Genomic DNA, 15,278 nt, shown 5'->3' on the forward strand with positions numbered 1-15,278 from the left:
ACCCGACAGCAGAGCAGCCTGGTGCGGCGAATGGAGGTACACGCTGGAACCGCAATCACCTGACAGGTGAGTTCAATTTGGAGTAGTATTTAAAAAGTTGTGTTTTTGCGAGGTACACTATACGAGCCAGATGATGCACTGAGTGCGCGAAAAATATGTCGCTCGCCTATTTGGAAGCACCCGCTTTTCGTGTCCCCCATGTTGCCCATTGAATAAAGCACGGATGAAGTTACCTGGTGAGTGCAGCCTCCTTTTCTCACGTTCACCTTTTCTGACAGCAGCTTAACCCTCCTCTCACCATAACATTCTTCCGAGCCAAACATTCATGTATATGGAGGGATTAAGACGCCTTTCAAATACGTAAAAGGGACACATTTTCCATAATAAAGTAAAAAATGGATCAAGCTGTATATGCTTTGTTAACTCCACAATATCTATCTTTATATACCGGAGAGACATGTCACACACACTGAAGAAAATTATTTAGCTTCAAGTTATTTTAAGTAAAACTTAAGACGCAAATAAAAGGTTGGTACAAAAAACATGATTAAATAAAATAAAAAAACATAAAAGCACTAAGCTTCCAGAATACCAGCATTAACCTCAGAAATCCCTACGAATGTGGGTCAGTTAGATTTGATGGATATTAGTGACACTAAAATTCTTTTTATTCTCATTAAGAGTAGTATTATAGGGCCATGTTATGCAGACCCAGATGGGCTGGAACGGATGCGGATGCTTATTACACTTTATAATACGCAGGCAAGTAGAATATCATTTTATCCAAATACATGCATATTTCTATATATTTTACTAATGATGCGAAAGTAAAGCAACCCTTGAAGACAAGCACATCAGATCTACTCGCAGTTATGGGTGTTCAAGTCTAGCTGGGAGCTTGAGGTTATGTGCCTACTTTTTTTGGACCTTGAACTTAAATTTTAAAGCAATAACACTCTGACAATAACATTTTACTAAATAGGAATTACCAGCCATCTCTGTTGCCTGTAGCAACTAATCACGACAGTTTTGATTGTGTGAACATGGCCTAAAAATGCTATGTGACCCCTGCATTCGACCACCACTCATTTATTACACTGCAGTTCTGCAGATTTGTTCCATGTTCACAGTATCAGGGTTCTGTATCTAAATATTGATAGATCGTGCACTGGAAAGTCATGTCAATGTGATACTTCATTTATGAACACCATCTTATCAAAGAATGAACCTCTAGGGCAGGGGTCTCAAACTTGCGGCCCGCATGCCAATTGACACCTGCGAGAGGATATTTTGCAGCCCTCTACTTGACAGCAAAGTTTAGTGTTAATGTGGCCCACGCCAGCAGTGGACTAACAGGTCGTGCACTCGGAGACTCAGACACCCCAAAACACCGTAAACCAATCTCCCCCCCCTTGGCCCACAAGTTAGTTCAGGCCCTTTAACAGCACAGGGGCATCTGGTAACAGGCATCTTTACAAAATTACTTAATGCGGCCCAGGCTCACCCAGTCTGTACCAGTAGCAGTGGCCCAGGCTCACCCAGTCTGTACCAGTAGCAGCCCCCAGATAATTACTTGATGTGGCCCAGGCTCACCCAGTCTGTACCAGCAGCAGTGGCCCAGGCTCACTCAGTCTGTACCAGCAGCAGTGGCCCAGGCTCACTCAGTCTGTACCAGTAGCAGCCCCCAGATAATTACTTGATGTGGCCCAGGCTCACCCAGTCTGTACCAGTAGCAGTGGCCCAGGCTCACCCAGTCTGTACCAGTAGCAGCCCCCAGATAATTACTTGATGTGGCCCAGGCTCACCCAGTCTGTACCAGCAGCAGTGGCCCAGGCTCACTCAGTCTGTACCAGCAGCATGAAACAGTCTGAGAACAAGGAACTAATGTAATAGGCTCAGCAGTGAGGGAGCACAATATATCCTGCACTAGAGTAGTCAGGGAAATACAGGTGGAGGAGGACAGTATGGAGTAGATGTCAGCAATGCATGATGGGAAATGTAGACTACTACCCACATATGCTGTTTCTGAAGCCATGTTTACTCTTGCTACACTGGGAAGCAGCACACAGACCTGCCCCCTCCAACCCTGCATTCACCATCATTTTCCTTGCAGAGATTTGTGGCTCATCTTGAAAGTGGTTGCCAGTCATTTTTAGATTGAATTTTGCCCGCTAAATTATAAAACTGTACTTATCTTATGCAGCCTCTGCTGTTATGGCACCCGCCAATCTTATACTGCGCTGCTCTTCACCTCTTGGTGCTGGGGTCGGCACAAGACATTGCTGCACAGCCAATCACTGACTGAGGCGGGAAAACAGTGATTGGCTGAGCAGCAATGTATCCTGCTGACTCCTGCACCATACAGTGGAGTGTGCAGAGGTCCGAACGCCATGATAATGGAGTCTGCAGGGAAATAAGGGACACAACTGCTTTTGTGCACGCAGGCAGCCTAGACCTATTTATATATACAGTTGAAAGAAAAAGTATGTGAATCCTTTGGAATTGTATGGATTTCTGCACAAATTGGTCATAAAATGTAATGTGATCTGATCTTAACCTAAATCACAGCAATAGACAATCACAGTCCACTTAAACAAATAACACACAAAGAATTAAATCTTACCATTTTTTTTATTGAACACACCATGTAAACATTCACAGTGCAGTTGGAAAAAGTATGCGAACCCTAGACTAATGACATCTCCAAGAGCTAATTGGAGTGAGGTGTCATCCAACGAGGTCTCATTCAATGAGATGAGATTGGAGGTGTTGCATACGGCTGCCCTGCCCTATAAAAAAAACAACCAGTTCTGGGTTTGCTTTTCACAAGAAGCATTGCCTGATGTAAATGATGCCTTGCACAAAAGAGCTCTCAGAAGACCTACGATTAAGAATTGTTGACTTGCATAAAGCTGGAAAGGGTTATAAAAGTATCTCAAAAAGCTTTGCTGTTCATCAGTCCACGGTAAGACAAATTGTCTATTAATGGAGAAAGTTCAGCACTGCTGCTACTCTCCCTAGGAGTGGCCGTCCTGTAAAGATGACTGCAAGAGCACAGCGCAGACTGCTCAATGAGGTGAAGAAGAATCCTAGCGTGTCTGCTAAAGACTTACAAAAGTCTCTGGCATATGCTAACATCCCTGTTAGTGAATCTATGATACGTAAAACACTAAACAAGAATGGATTTCAAGGCAGGATACCACAGAGGAAGCCACTGCTGTCCAAAAAAACATTTCTGCATGTTTACAGTTTGCACAAGAGCACCTGGATGTCCCACAGCAGTACTGACAAAATATTCTGTGGACAGATAAAACCAAAGTTGAGTTTTTTGGAAGAAACACACAACACTATGTGTGGAGAAAAAGAGGCACAGCACATCAACATCAAAACCTCATCCCAACTGTGGAGTATGGTGGTAGGTGGCATCATGGTTTGGGGCTGCTTTGCTGCGCCAGGGCCTGGATGGATTGCTATCATCGAAGGAAAAATGAATTCCCAAGTTTATCAAGACATTTTGCAGGAGAACTTAAGGCCATCTGCCACCAGCTGAAGCTCAACAGAAGATGGGTGTTGCAACAGGACGACTCAAAGCATAGAAGTAAATACACAGCAGAATGGCTTAAACAGAGGAAAATATGCCTTCTGGATTGGCCCAGTCAGAGTCCTGACCTCAACCCGATTGAGATGCTCCTCAAGAAAGCGATTCACACCAGACATCCCAAGAATGTTGCTGAACTGAAACTGTTCTGTAAAGAGGAATGGTCAAAAATTACTCCTAACTGTTGTGCACGTCTGATCTCAAACTACAGGAAACATTTGGTTGAAGTTCTTGCTGCCAAAGGAGGTTCAACCAGTTATTAAAGGGGTACTCCGTTGTAAAACTTTATTTTTTATTTTTAATCAACTGGTGTCAGACTGTTCAACAGATTTGTAAATTACTTCCAGTACTTATTAGCTGCTGAATACTACAGAGGAAATTATTTTCTTTGTGGAACACAGGGCTCTGTGCTGGCATCATGACCACAGTGCTCTCTGCTGACACCTCTGTCTAATTTAAGAACTGTCCAGAGTAGGAGAAAATCCCCATAGAAAACATATGCTGCTTTGGACAGTTTTTAAAATGGACATGATGTCAGCACAGAGCACTGTGTTCCAAAAAGAAAAGAATTTCCTCTGTAGTATTCAGCAGCTAATAAGTACTGGAAGAGTTAAGATTTTTTTTTATAGAAGTAATTTACAAATCTGTAACTTTTTTTGCAACAGTTGATTTAAAAAAATAAAAATAAAAACATTTCCACCGGAGTACCCCTTTAACCCCGCAGGACGTATATTTACGTCCTGCGCCGGCTCCCGCGATATGAAGCGGGATCGTGCCGCGATCCTGCATCATATCGCGTCGGTCCTGGCGCTCATCAACGGCCGGGACCCGCGGCTAATACCACACAGCCGATCGCGGCGATGTGCGGTATTAACCCTTTAGAAGCGGCGGTCAAAGCTGACCGCCGCTTCTAAAGTGAAACTGAAAGTGACCCGGCTGCTCAGTCGGGCTGTTCGGGACCGCCGCAGTGAAATCGCGGCGTCCCGAACAGCTGACCGGACACCGGGAGGGCCCTTACCTGCCTCCTCGGTGTCCGATCGACGAATGACTGCTCCGTGCCTGAGATCCAGGCAGGAGCAGTCAAGCGCCGATAACACTGATCACAGGCGTGTTAATACACGCCTGTGATCAGGATGAGAGATCAGTGTGTGCAGTGTTATAGGTCCCTATGGGACCTATAACACTGCAAAAAAAATGTTAAAAAAAAAAAGTGTTAATAAAGGTCATTTAACCCCTTCCCTAATAAAAGTTTGAATCACCCCCCTTTTCCCATAAAAAAAATAAAACAGTGTAAAAATAAAATAAAAATAAAACATATGTGGTATCGCCGCGTGCGTAAATGTCCGAACTATAAAAATATATCATTAATTAAACCGCACGGTCAATGGCGTACGCGCAAAAAAATTCCAAAGTCCAAAAAAGCGTATTTTGGTCACTTTTTATACCATTAAAAAAAATGAATAAAAAGTGATCAAAAAGTCAGATCAAAACAAAAATCATACCGATAAAAACTTCAGATCACGGCGCAAAAAATGAGTCCTCATACCGCCCCGTATGTGGAAAAATAAAAAAGTTATAGGGGTCAGAAGATGACATTTTTAAACGTATACATTTTCCTGCATGTAGTTACGATTTTTTCCAGAAGTGCGACAAAATCAAACCTATATAAGTAGGGTATCATTTTAACCGTATGGATCTACAGAATAATGATAAGGTGTAATTTTTACCGAAATATGCACTGCGTAGAAACGGAAGCCCCCAAAAGTTACAAAATGGCGTTTTTTTTTCGATTTTGTCGCACGATTTTTTTTCCGTTTCGCCGTGCATTTTTGGGTAAAATGACTAATGTCACTGCAAAGTAGAATTGGCGACGCAAAAAATAAGCCATAATATGGATTTTTAGGTTGAAAATTGAAAGGGTTATGATTTTTAAAAGGTAAGGAGGAAAAAACAAAAGTGCAAAAACGGAAAAACCCTGAGTCCTTAAGGGGGTTAAATCCAAGGGCTCACATACTTTTTCCACCTGCACTGTGAATGTTAACATGGTGTGTTCAATAAAAATATGGTAATATTTAATTCTGTGTGTGTTATTAGTTTAAGCAGACTGTGATTGTCTATTGTTGTGACTTAGATGAAGATCAGATCACATTTTATGACCAATTTGTGCAGAAATCCTTATAATTCCAAAGGGTTCACTTGCAACTGTCTATCTATCCACAAACACACACACATATATATAATATATAAAATATATATATATATATATATATATATATATATATATATATATATATATATATATCTATATATCTCAGGGTTGTGGAATTCCTATCAGCCCCTGGCTGATTTCAGTAGCTGGGGCCCGCTGCTAATAGCCAGCATGTGGCGATCGCCGCGGCCAGCTATAAACACTTTAGATCGCCACTGTCAAAGCTAACAGCGGCGTCTAAAGAGACATGTGAATGCTCCCTGGTGGGCTAGTGGGGTGGAATGCTCCCTGGTGGGCTAGTGAGGTGGATCGCCCCCCGCAGCATGATTGCGGGGGGAGATCCACTATAGAGGTAGCCAGAGGGCTTACCTCTGCTTCCCTGGTCTCTGTGGGTCTGTCATTGATAGAGCCTAGTCCAGCAAGGCTCTGTCAATGGATCGCAGAGCACACAGATGAATGGAGTTCAATAGAACTCTACTGATCTGTATAAAGAATCTAGTGATTCCTCCTAAAAGTCTAGTAAAGTGTATTAAAAAAATAAAAAATAAAATTGATTAAATAAAATTTAAAAAGGGACACACATTTCATGTTAAAGGTTCAAATCACCCCCTTTTCCTATATAAAAACATGTAAACATATAAAAATGAACATATTTAGTATCGCTGAATGCCTAATCGTACGAACTATTAAAATATAACATTATGTATAACATACGGTAATTGACGTAAATGGAAAAAAAAAAAAATTCAAAACCACAGAATTGCAGTTTTTATAATATCCCAGAAAAAAAAAAAAAAATCAGATCAATACCAAAATGGTACCGATACAAAAACTGATTATGGCGTAAAAAATGAGCCCTCATACAGCCTGGTATGCGGGAAAAAATATTTAAAAAAAGTTCCGAATTTTTTTAAATTAGTAAAACATGACGGAAACTATAGAAATCTGGTATTGCTGCAATCAGGCCACCTAAAGTATCAAAATAACATGTTCTCAACCACAAGGTAAAACCACCAAATTTTCTAAATTATCTTTTACTATTTAAATTTCACTTCACCGATTTTAAATATATTTTATTTGATTCGGAGAATATGTTATTGAAAAATGAAAAGGTATAGTAGTTAGTTATGGCTTTCATAGGGAGAGGAGGGGAAAAAAAGAGTGTAAAAGCGAAAACTGGTCCGGACAAGTAGATTTTTCTCCGTTTTAGTCCCCTGGACAAGTAGTTTATTATTAAAAATTTCCACACCCCTGTGTATGTATGTGTATATAATAAATAAATTATATATATAATATATATATCTATCTATATATATTATCTATATATATCTATATATACACACACACACACACACACACATAGATAGAAACAAACACACACACAGTGAGGATCAAAAGTTTGGGCACCCCAGGTAAAAATTTGTATTAATGTGCATAAAGAAGCCAAGGAAAGATGGAAAAATCTCCAAAATGCATCAAATTACAGATTAGACATTCTTATAATATGTCAACAAAAGTTAGATTTTATTTCCATCATTTACACTTTCAAAATAACAGAAAACAAAAAAAAATGGCGTCTGCAAAAGTTTGGGCATCCTGCAGAGTTAATATCTTGTACTGCCCCCTTTGGCAAGTATCACAGCTTGTAAATGCTTTTTGTAGCCACCCAAGACTCTTTCAATTCTTGTTTGAGGTATCTTTGCCCATTCTTCCTTACAAAAGTCTTACAGTTCTTAGAGATTTCTGGGCTGTCTGTCACGCACTGATCTTTCAAGGTCTATCCATAGATTTTCAATTATGTTGAGGTCAGGAGATTGTGAAGGCCATTGCAAAACCTTCAGTTTACGCCTCTTGATGTAATCCCCCGTGGATTTCGAGGTGTGTTTAGGATCATTATCCATTTGTAGAAGCCATCCTCTCTTTAACTTCAGCTTTTTCACAGATGGCATCTAGTTAGCATCCAAAATTTGCTGAAATTTTATTAAATCCATTTTTCCTTCTACTCGTGAGATCTTCCCTGTGCCACTGGCTGCAATACAACCCCAAAGCATGATTGAACATTTTGCTATCTTCTTATAGCCTTCTCCAGCTTTGTGAGCGTCAACTATTTTCAGTTTCAGATTTCTAGATAACTGCTTAGAAGAACCCATGGTGCTGATTGTTGGGGCAGGGTCGGATGAGTCTGGGCATTTAAAACCTTTGAGATTGACATCACCTTGTCTTCCCAGATGATGATTGAGAACAATCCATGACACTGGCAGGTCTCAGCTTTGCAAAGGGGGCAGTGCATGCTATAAATTCTGCAGGGTGCCCAAACTTCTGCAGATGCCATTTTTTGTTTTCTGATAGTTTGAAAGTGTAAATGATGAAAGTAAAATTAACTTTTGTTGACATATTATATTATAAGAATGTCTAATCTGTAATTTGATGCCTTTTGGAGATTTTTCCCCATCTTTCCTTGGCTTCTTTATGCACATTAATACAAATTTTTACCCCTAGTGCCCAAACTTTTGATCCCCACTGTATGTATGTGTATATGTGTATATATATATATATATATATATATATATATATATATATATATACATACATACATACACACACACACACACACATATATATACACACACAACTATCCTATATTTTAAGTGGACATATAAGTAACATGTGACCAAGTATTATCAAAATATCTCCAGCCGTTTGGAAGTTATGCAGTAACATATTTCCAATAGACTTGTATGGGACTTTACACAAAAACCCCGCCCCTGGCAAATGTGGGTTAGTAAGGGTTAAATCACCTATCCTATGTTTGTTGTAGACATATACATACACACACACACACACACACATTGAGATATATTATATTATATTATATATATTGACTAGCTGAATACCTGGCGTTGCCCGGTTTTTCCTTCCTAATCCTTGTTGGGGAGGAAAATAAACAAAGGAGGAAGCTTTTCACTTCATACCCCATCCTCATATATTGTTGTCATATCCCAACCCCATATCCCGACCTCCCATCTCGACCTCCCATCTCGACCTCATATCCCGAACTGTAATATGTGTACCAGGTATTGAAATATCTCCAGCCGTACAGAAGTTATGTGGGAACATACATTTCCCATTGATTTGCATGGGACTTTAAAAAAAAAAAACTGACCCTCACAAATGGGGGTAGTTAAGGGTTAAGTTAACTATCCTATATTTTAAGTGGACATATAAGTAACATGTGACCAAGTATTATCGAAATATCTCCAGCCGTTTGGAATTTATGTCGTAACATATATTTCCCAAAGACTTGTATGGGACTTTAAACATAAACCTTGACCCTGGCAAATAGGGGTGAGTAAGGGTTAAATCACCTATCCTATGTTTGTTGTGGACATATAAGTAACATGTGTGCCAAGTTTCATGTTAATATCTTTAGCAGTTTGGATGTGATGCTGGAACGTACATACATACATACACACATACATACACACATTGGCCCTGATTTATCAATCTGTCTGAGACAGAAACTGGAGTGATTTTCCCAAGCAACCAATCACTGCTCAGCTTTCATTTTACCAGACCTCCCTAAAATATAAAACATGAGCTGTGATTGGTTGCTTGGAAAAATCACTCCAGTTTCTGTCTCAGACAGATTGATAAATCAGGGCCATTGAGGATAGGATAGATTGATAGATAGAGATAGACTAGCTTAATACCCGCCATTGCCTGGTTTTTCCTTCCTAATCCTTGTTGGGGAGGAAAATAAACAAAGGAGGAAGCTTTTGACTTCATATCCCGTCCTCATATATTGTTGTCATATCCCAACCCCATATCCTGTCCTCATATCCTGTCCTCATATCCAGACCCGTAATATGTGTACCAGTTATTGAAATATCTCCAGTCGTACAGAAGTTATGTGGGAACATACATTTCCCATTGATTTGCATGGGACTTTAAACAAAAACCCTGACACTCATAAATGGGGGTAGTTAAGGGTTAAATTAACTATCCTATATTTTAAGTGGACATATAAGTAACATGTGACCAAGTATTATCGAAATATCTCCGGCCGTTTGGAAGTTATGCAGTAACATATATTTCCCATTGACTTGTATGAGACTTTAAACATAAAGGGCAAATGGGGGTGAGTAAGGGTTAAATTACCTATCCTATGTTTGTTGTGGACATAAGTAACGTATGTGCCAAGTTTCATGTAAATATCTTTAGTTGTTTGGACGTGATGCTGGAACATACACACATACATGCATACACACATGTTGAGATATATATATATATAGATATATATATATAGATATACATACATATACACACTTTCAGCTAGATAACCTTTAAATCCCTATGGCAGTCTCCACTAGAAATCGGCTCCACTTTGGGCCAACATTTCCAGCCTAAAGAAAAAGCGCTATGCTAAATGTATTGTGAATTCACAATTTTGTTGTATTTGCTTTGCAGGTTCAAATGTACAGAATTTGCAGAACATAACGTCTGCTAACACTTACTATGTATATACTGTACATAAATACAGAACATCTCTTTCAATAGAACTAGATTGCCACTGTTGAGACTTGCTTTGTTAGGACACATTCACACCACGTTTTAGAGATCCGGCTGCCGGATCATGCTGGGAATTTTCAAAACTGGCAGCTGCCGTATCCCAGCTGGACAGCATACTACGGGGGTAAAATAGGGCACACCGGAATCACTATCAGACTCCGGTCGGAGCATTTAAATGAATGAGATTCGGCACCGGTCCGGCTGGGATACAGCACAGTCCTGACGATGACTGCAGGCTTTCTACCGCTATGTCCTTATCAACAAACAGAAAAGCACGGGGCGCTGGCATCCCTGTAATAATGCAATTTTCCATGTTCTAGTGCTTCAAAGTATTATCTACTACTAGGTGTCATAAAGTCAGCAATGGCACAATGAATCATAGTCCAGCAACCCCTTCTAGGAATATGACCCTTGGGTTACTGGTGCTAGCAGCCATGTACATACAGTGTGGAATACAAAGTATAGAGTGGGGTCTAGCACAATGATATTATATGTGCTTCCAATTTATTTATAGAAAAAAAATTAAGATTAAGATATTTACATTTCATTTGGCCCGTCGCCATTTCAGGGTGTAGCCTGCTAGATATCGGATAACGCAGCACACCTTACACTCAGTTTGCTACGCCTGCTTGACTAGCGATTCCCAGTATAGCATTACTGTCAGAAATATATGTTTACACTGATTAAAAGGAAAGAAATTTGCTTAAGCAATTCTGCTTGCTTATTCCGATCCAAATCATCCATCAATGAAAGTTCCATTGACTTTAATGGACTATCCGCTACTGTGTTCACACTGAAGAATTTCTGCTAGTTAAATTCTCTTCCGCCTGAAATAGAACATGTTCAAGTCAATGGGATCCATTGGGACCCCGTGGTGTGTTTGGATAGGTTCACACTGTGGAATCTCTGGGCAGAGGACCACACAGACACTGCAGTCTCCAATAGACTGCAATGTGTACCGCGAGTATTTCTGCCTGAAGAATGACCAACGCCATTCTTCAGGCAGAAATTTTCAAGCCTCTAACCAAAAAAAAAAAAAAAAGGCAGAAAGCTTCTCCTAAGGTTGGTTTCACTCACACTGGTGTATTATGGACACATTTTACAGCCACAAGTCCCTGCCTGATAAAGGGTCTGAGGACCCAAACTGATGCTAGTCAGTTCGAGTCATCAGCCCCGTGGATAGGCTGGGAGTTTTGTCTGTAATATGGGCACACAAATTTGTCCATAATACTGTGGTGGATGAGGTAAAATGGCTATTTCATAATGTGCCTGCAGAAATGGCAATTCGCTCTACACCCTCCCATCGGGTTTAAAAGAATGTCTCAAGATGGCGTTTCCAGAGAGAATCCACCCAAAATGATGAGACCCACGTGATGGACGAGGAACGCCTACAGATGGAAGAAACCAAACACAAGGACAGCTGTTCATGACATGCTACTGATTATATAAACCCTTGGAATTATTTCATATACAGGAAGTATCATTTATCTGAACTGTGTGTTAGGCTGGGTTCACATCACGTTTTCTCCCATACGTGAGGGCATACGGCAGGGGGAAGCTAAAACCTTGCGCTCCTGTATGCCTTTCTATGCGCTCCTGTATGTAATTCCTTTCAATGAGCCGGCCGGAGTGAAATGTTCCCATACGTGAGCGCATACGGCAGGGGAAGCTAAAACCTCGCGCTCCTGTATGCCTTTCTATGAGCCGGCCGGAGTGAAACGTTCGGTCGGCTCATTTTTGCGCCATATGCACTTTTACAACCGGACCTAAAACCGTGGTTGATCACAGTTTTAGGTCTGGGGAAAAAACGCATATGGCGCAAAAAATGAGCCGACCGAACGTTTCACTCCGGCCGGCTCATTGAAATGAATTACATATGGGAGCGCATAGAAAGGCATACGGGAGCGCGAGGTTTTAGCTCCCCCTGCCGTATGCGCTCCCGTATGGGAGAAAACGTGATGTGAACCAGCCCTAAGAGTAATTTCTTCTATCCTGCATATGCTGATTCTGACACCTAATTAGGAAGGGGGGCAGGTTCTCCTCTGATACCGGGTCGGGTTGCGATCCATTTCAATACACCTGTGTGAAACCAGCCAAAAGCAAAGAATGATATTTACTGCAGTTTTACTTAGGCAAGGACAACAACATCTACAGAGGAGGTTCTGCTAGAAGCCTTTATTGAAAAATCCTGGACAAAAAGCACAGGAAGCAAAGCAACTGATCAAATGATGGAAACCTTCACAGAAATGGAAGGACTTCATTAAAGTCAACGGGACGCCAAAGGGGTTGGCCATGCAACAGATTCAGCCCTGCCGCTACTACCGTTCATTGTTCTGTTCCCAGTACTAAACAGTAATGGTGGGAACCTAAACTTACTCTGGGTTATTGTATAGGTTATTGTGTGCCCCTGCACCCCCCCTCCCCCCCCCCCTCCCCCCCCCCCGAAATCAGATTAGAGATCCTTGTAAAGTAGAATAGAAAAATACATTAGGAGACTCACCGGGACTTTGTGCAAATATTGAAGAACTTTGCTGGAAAAGTGCTGTATTTGTCTATTCTACATTGCTACTATATTCTGCATACTGAAGCTGCCACGAGAGTCTCATAGCTGGTCCTAGCTGCCCAAACTGGTAAATCTGGTCTCACTGGTGCCAATCTCTCCATCTTCATGTGTCTGCGGATCAGGGATCTATATCTGCACAAAGGAAGAGAGGGACAGCCTGGCAACCCTCTTTAGGGAGGTGCCAATTAATTAACCTAGATGTTTAAACCAGTGTTGCAAAACTACATCTCCCAGCACGCCTGAACAGCCAACGGCTGTCCGGGCATGCTGGGAGTTGTAGTTTTGCAACAGCTGTAGGCACCCTGGTTGGGAAAAAACTGCTCTACATCGTACTCCACTTGGGGTCACCCACAACACATTGAGGGAGATTCATCAAAACCTGTGCAGAGGAAGAGTGGTGCAGTTGCCCATAGCAACCAATCAGATTGCTTCTTTCATTTTCCACAGGCCTCTTTAGAGGCCTGTGGAAAATGAAAGAAGCGATCTGATTGGTTGCTATGGGCAACTGCACCACTCTTCCTCTGCACAGGTTTTGATAAATCTCCCCCATTGTTTCTACATATCTGCTGCATGTAAATTTGCCCTAACAATATGTAGTGGGTTCCTGCCTACCCCGAGATGCCCCCATGTTGGCCTCTTGTGGGCATCTCTCAGCATGTTATATGCAGCAGTCACATACACAGATCCGATGTAACTAAGGTCAGTGCAGCGTCATTTACTGTAATGGGGGAAAAGAAGCAGGGCACCATTCAAGGGTACAAAGGGGCAGCAGGGTATGCAATGGAATAAATGGAATACCAACTGGGACAGTCCACCTAAGCCTGTACGCTTACAGGGTGTGTATCCATATACTACACCAGTGTTGCAAAAGTACAACTCTCATCATGGCCAGAAAGCTGAAGGCAGTTCAGATATGATGGGAGTTTTAGTTTTGCAAGAGCTGAATAACTGGAAATTGGGGGGGGGGGGGGGGGGGGGGGGCACTGTACTAGACTATAAAAAAGACTAGTGTACATGAATGGGGAGAGGTGGCCTGTAGCTACCAATCAGATTGCAGCTTTCATTTTCAGATACTAAGAGCTGGGATCTGATTGGCTGTAGTGGACACTGCTTTATGGCCTCCTGCTGCTAGGAGACCCCCCCTAGCATTTGGGCAGCAAATGATGGAGGAGTATTCCCTGGGGAAGCTGAGGGTGGGCAGCATCATGGAGAAAGCAGTGGTTCTATTTAGGATAGGGGACCTGCCAACTTTAGGGGGCAATGCCAAAGGGCCAGGCTGCAATCAGTAAAAGTCAGGAGCCCACAACCAGGCCAGTACCAAGGAGCCTCCCCGGACACAGGTGACCGCTGACTATGAGCCTGGGCCGGGAAGGCGCCCCCTCCTGATCCGCACCTAGTGGGTACAGGGGCATCCCAGCCCAGAAGTGCCCACCGGGTGTAGGATCCTCAGAGTCACCGGGTCACAAGCAGCACAGGCCGCGATCTTCTCCCTGCACCTTCCCGAGCATCCTCCATAGCAGCCAGCACACCTCCCCGACCCGTGCCCCTCTGTCCGAACCATCCGCCGGTCCTGCTCGCCCCTTACCCCTAGCCCCGGCTACCTGCCCGGCAGTGTCAGGGCGCACTCACCTCAGGGTGCAGGATCGGGACGCAGCCAGCGTCTTTCTCATATTCCTCCATAGTGTCAGCCATCTTGGTGTTAAATCCCCCGCTGCATTGTGGGTAATGAGCAGCCGGGGAGGGAGAGGCTGTTGTCCTGTCACACAATACTGAGGACAGAGTTCAGCACCACACAGCACAGGACCGACTGCAAGAGCCTGTTCACCGTGCCTGCCTGGCGGCTTGTGTGCGGCTTCATTCTGTTCAATTAGCTTAGTCCTGCATAGGAAATAATATGAGTAACATATCTGGCTCCATGTGGACGGTAGCCAAGGGCTTAGATGGCAAATGTAACACTTTCCTAACAGTGTCTCCATATCAGTACTGATCATAGTGTCCCCATAACATCACTGATCATAGTGTCCCCATAACAGCACTGATTGCAGTGTCACCATAACAGCACTGACCATAGTGTCCCCATAACAGCACTGATCATAGTGTCCCCATAACATCACTGATCACAGTGTCACCATATCAGTACTGATCATAGTGTCCCATAACATCACTGATCATAGTGTCCCCATAACATCACTGATCATAGTGTCCCCATAACAGCACTGATCATAGTGTCTCCATAACAGCACTGACCATAGTGTCCCCATAACAGCACTGATTGCAGTGTCACCATATCAGTACTGACCATAGTGTCCCCATAACAGCACTGATCATAGTGTCACCAT

At 42.4% G+C, this 15,278-nt stretch overlaps 1 protein-coding gene across 1 annotated transcript in view; it reads right to left on the reverse strand.

The window, feature by feature from the left end:
• Positions 1-14,717, reverse strand: part of ZDHHC17 (zinc finger DHHC-type palmitoyltransferase 17) — a 59,479-nt gene extending 44,762 nt beyond the window's left edge. The window contains exon 1 of the mRNA XM_056574067.1: positions 14,569-14,717. Within this exon, the coding sequence (XP_056430042.1) occupies positions 14,569-14,631 (63 nt within the window). The 5' untranslated portion in view covers positions 14,632-14,717. The remainder of the gene's footprint in view (positions 1-14,568) is intronic.
• Between the last annotated feature and the right edge of the window lie 561 nt (positions 14,718-15,278).

This window comes from Hyla sarda, chromosome 4 (assembly GCF_029499605.1).
Source record: "Hyla sarda isolate aHylSar1 chromosome 4, aHylSar1.hap1, whole genome shotgun sequence".
Taxonomy (NCBI): Eukaryota; Metazoa; Chordata; class Amphibia; order Anura; family Hylidae; genus Hyla; species Hyla sarda.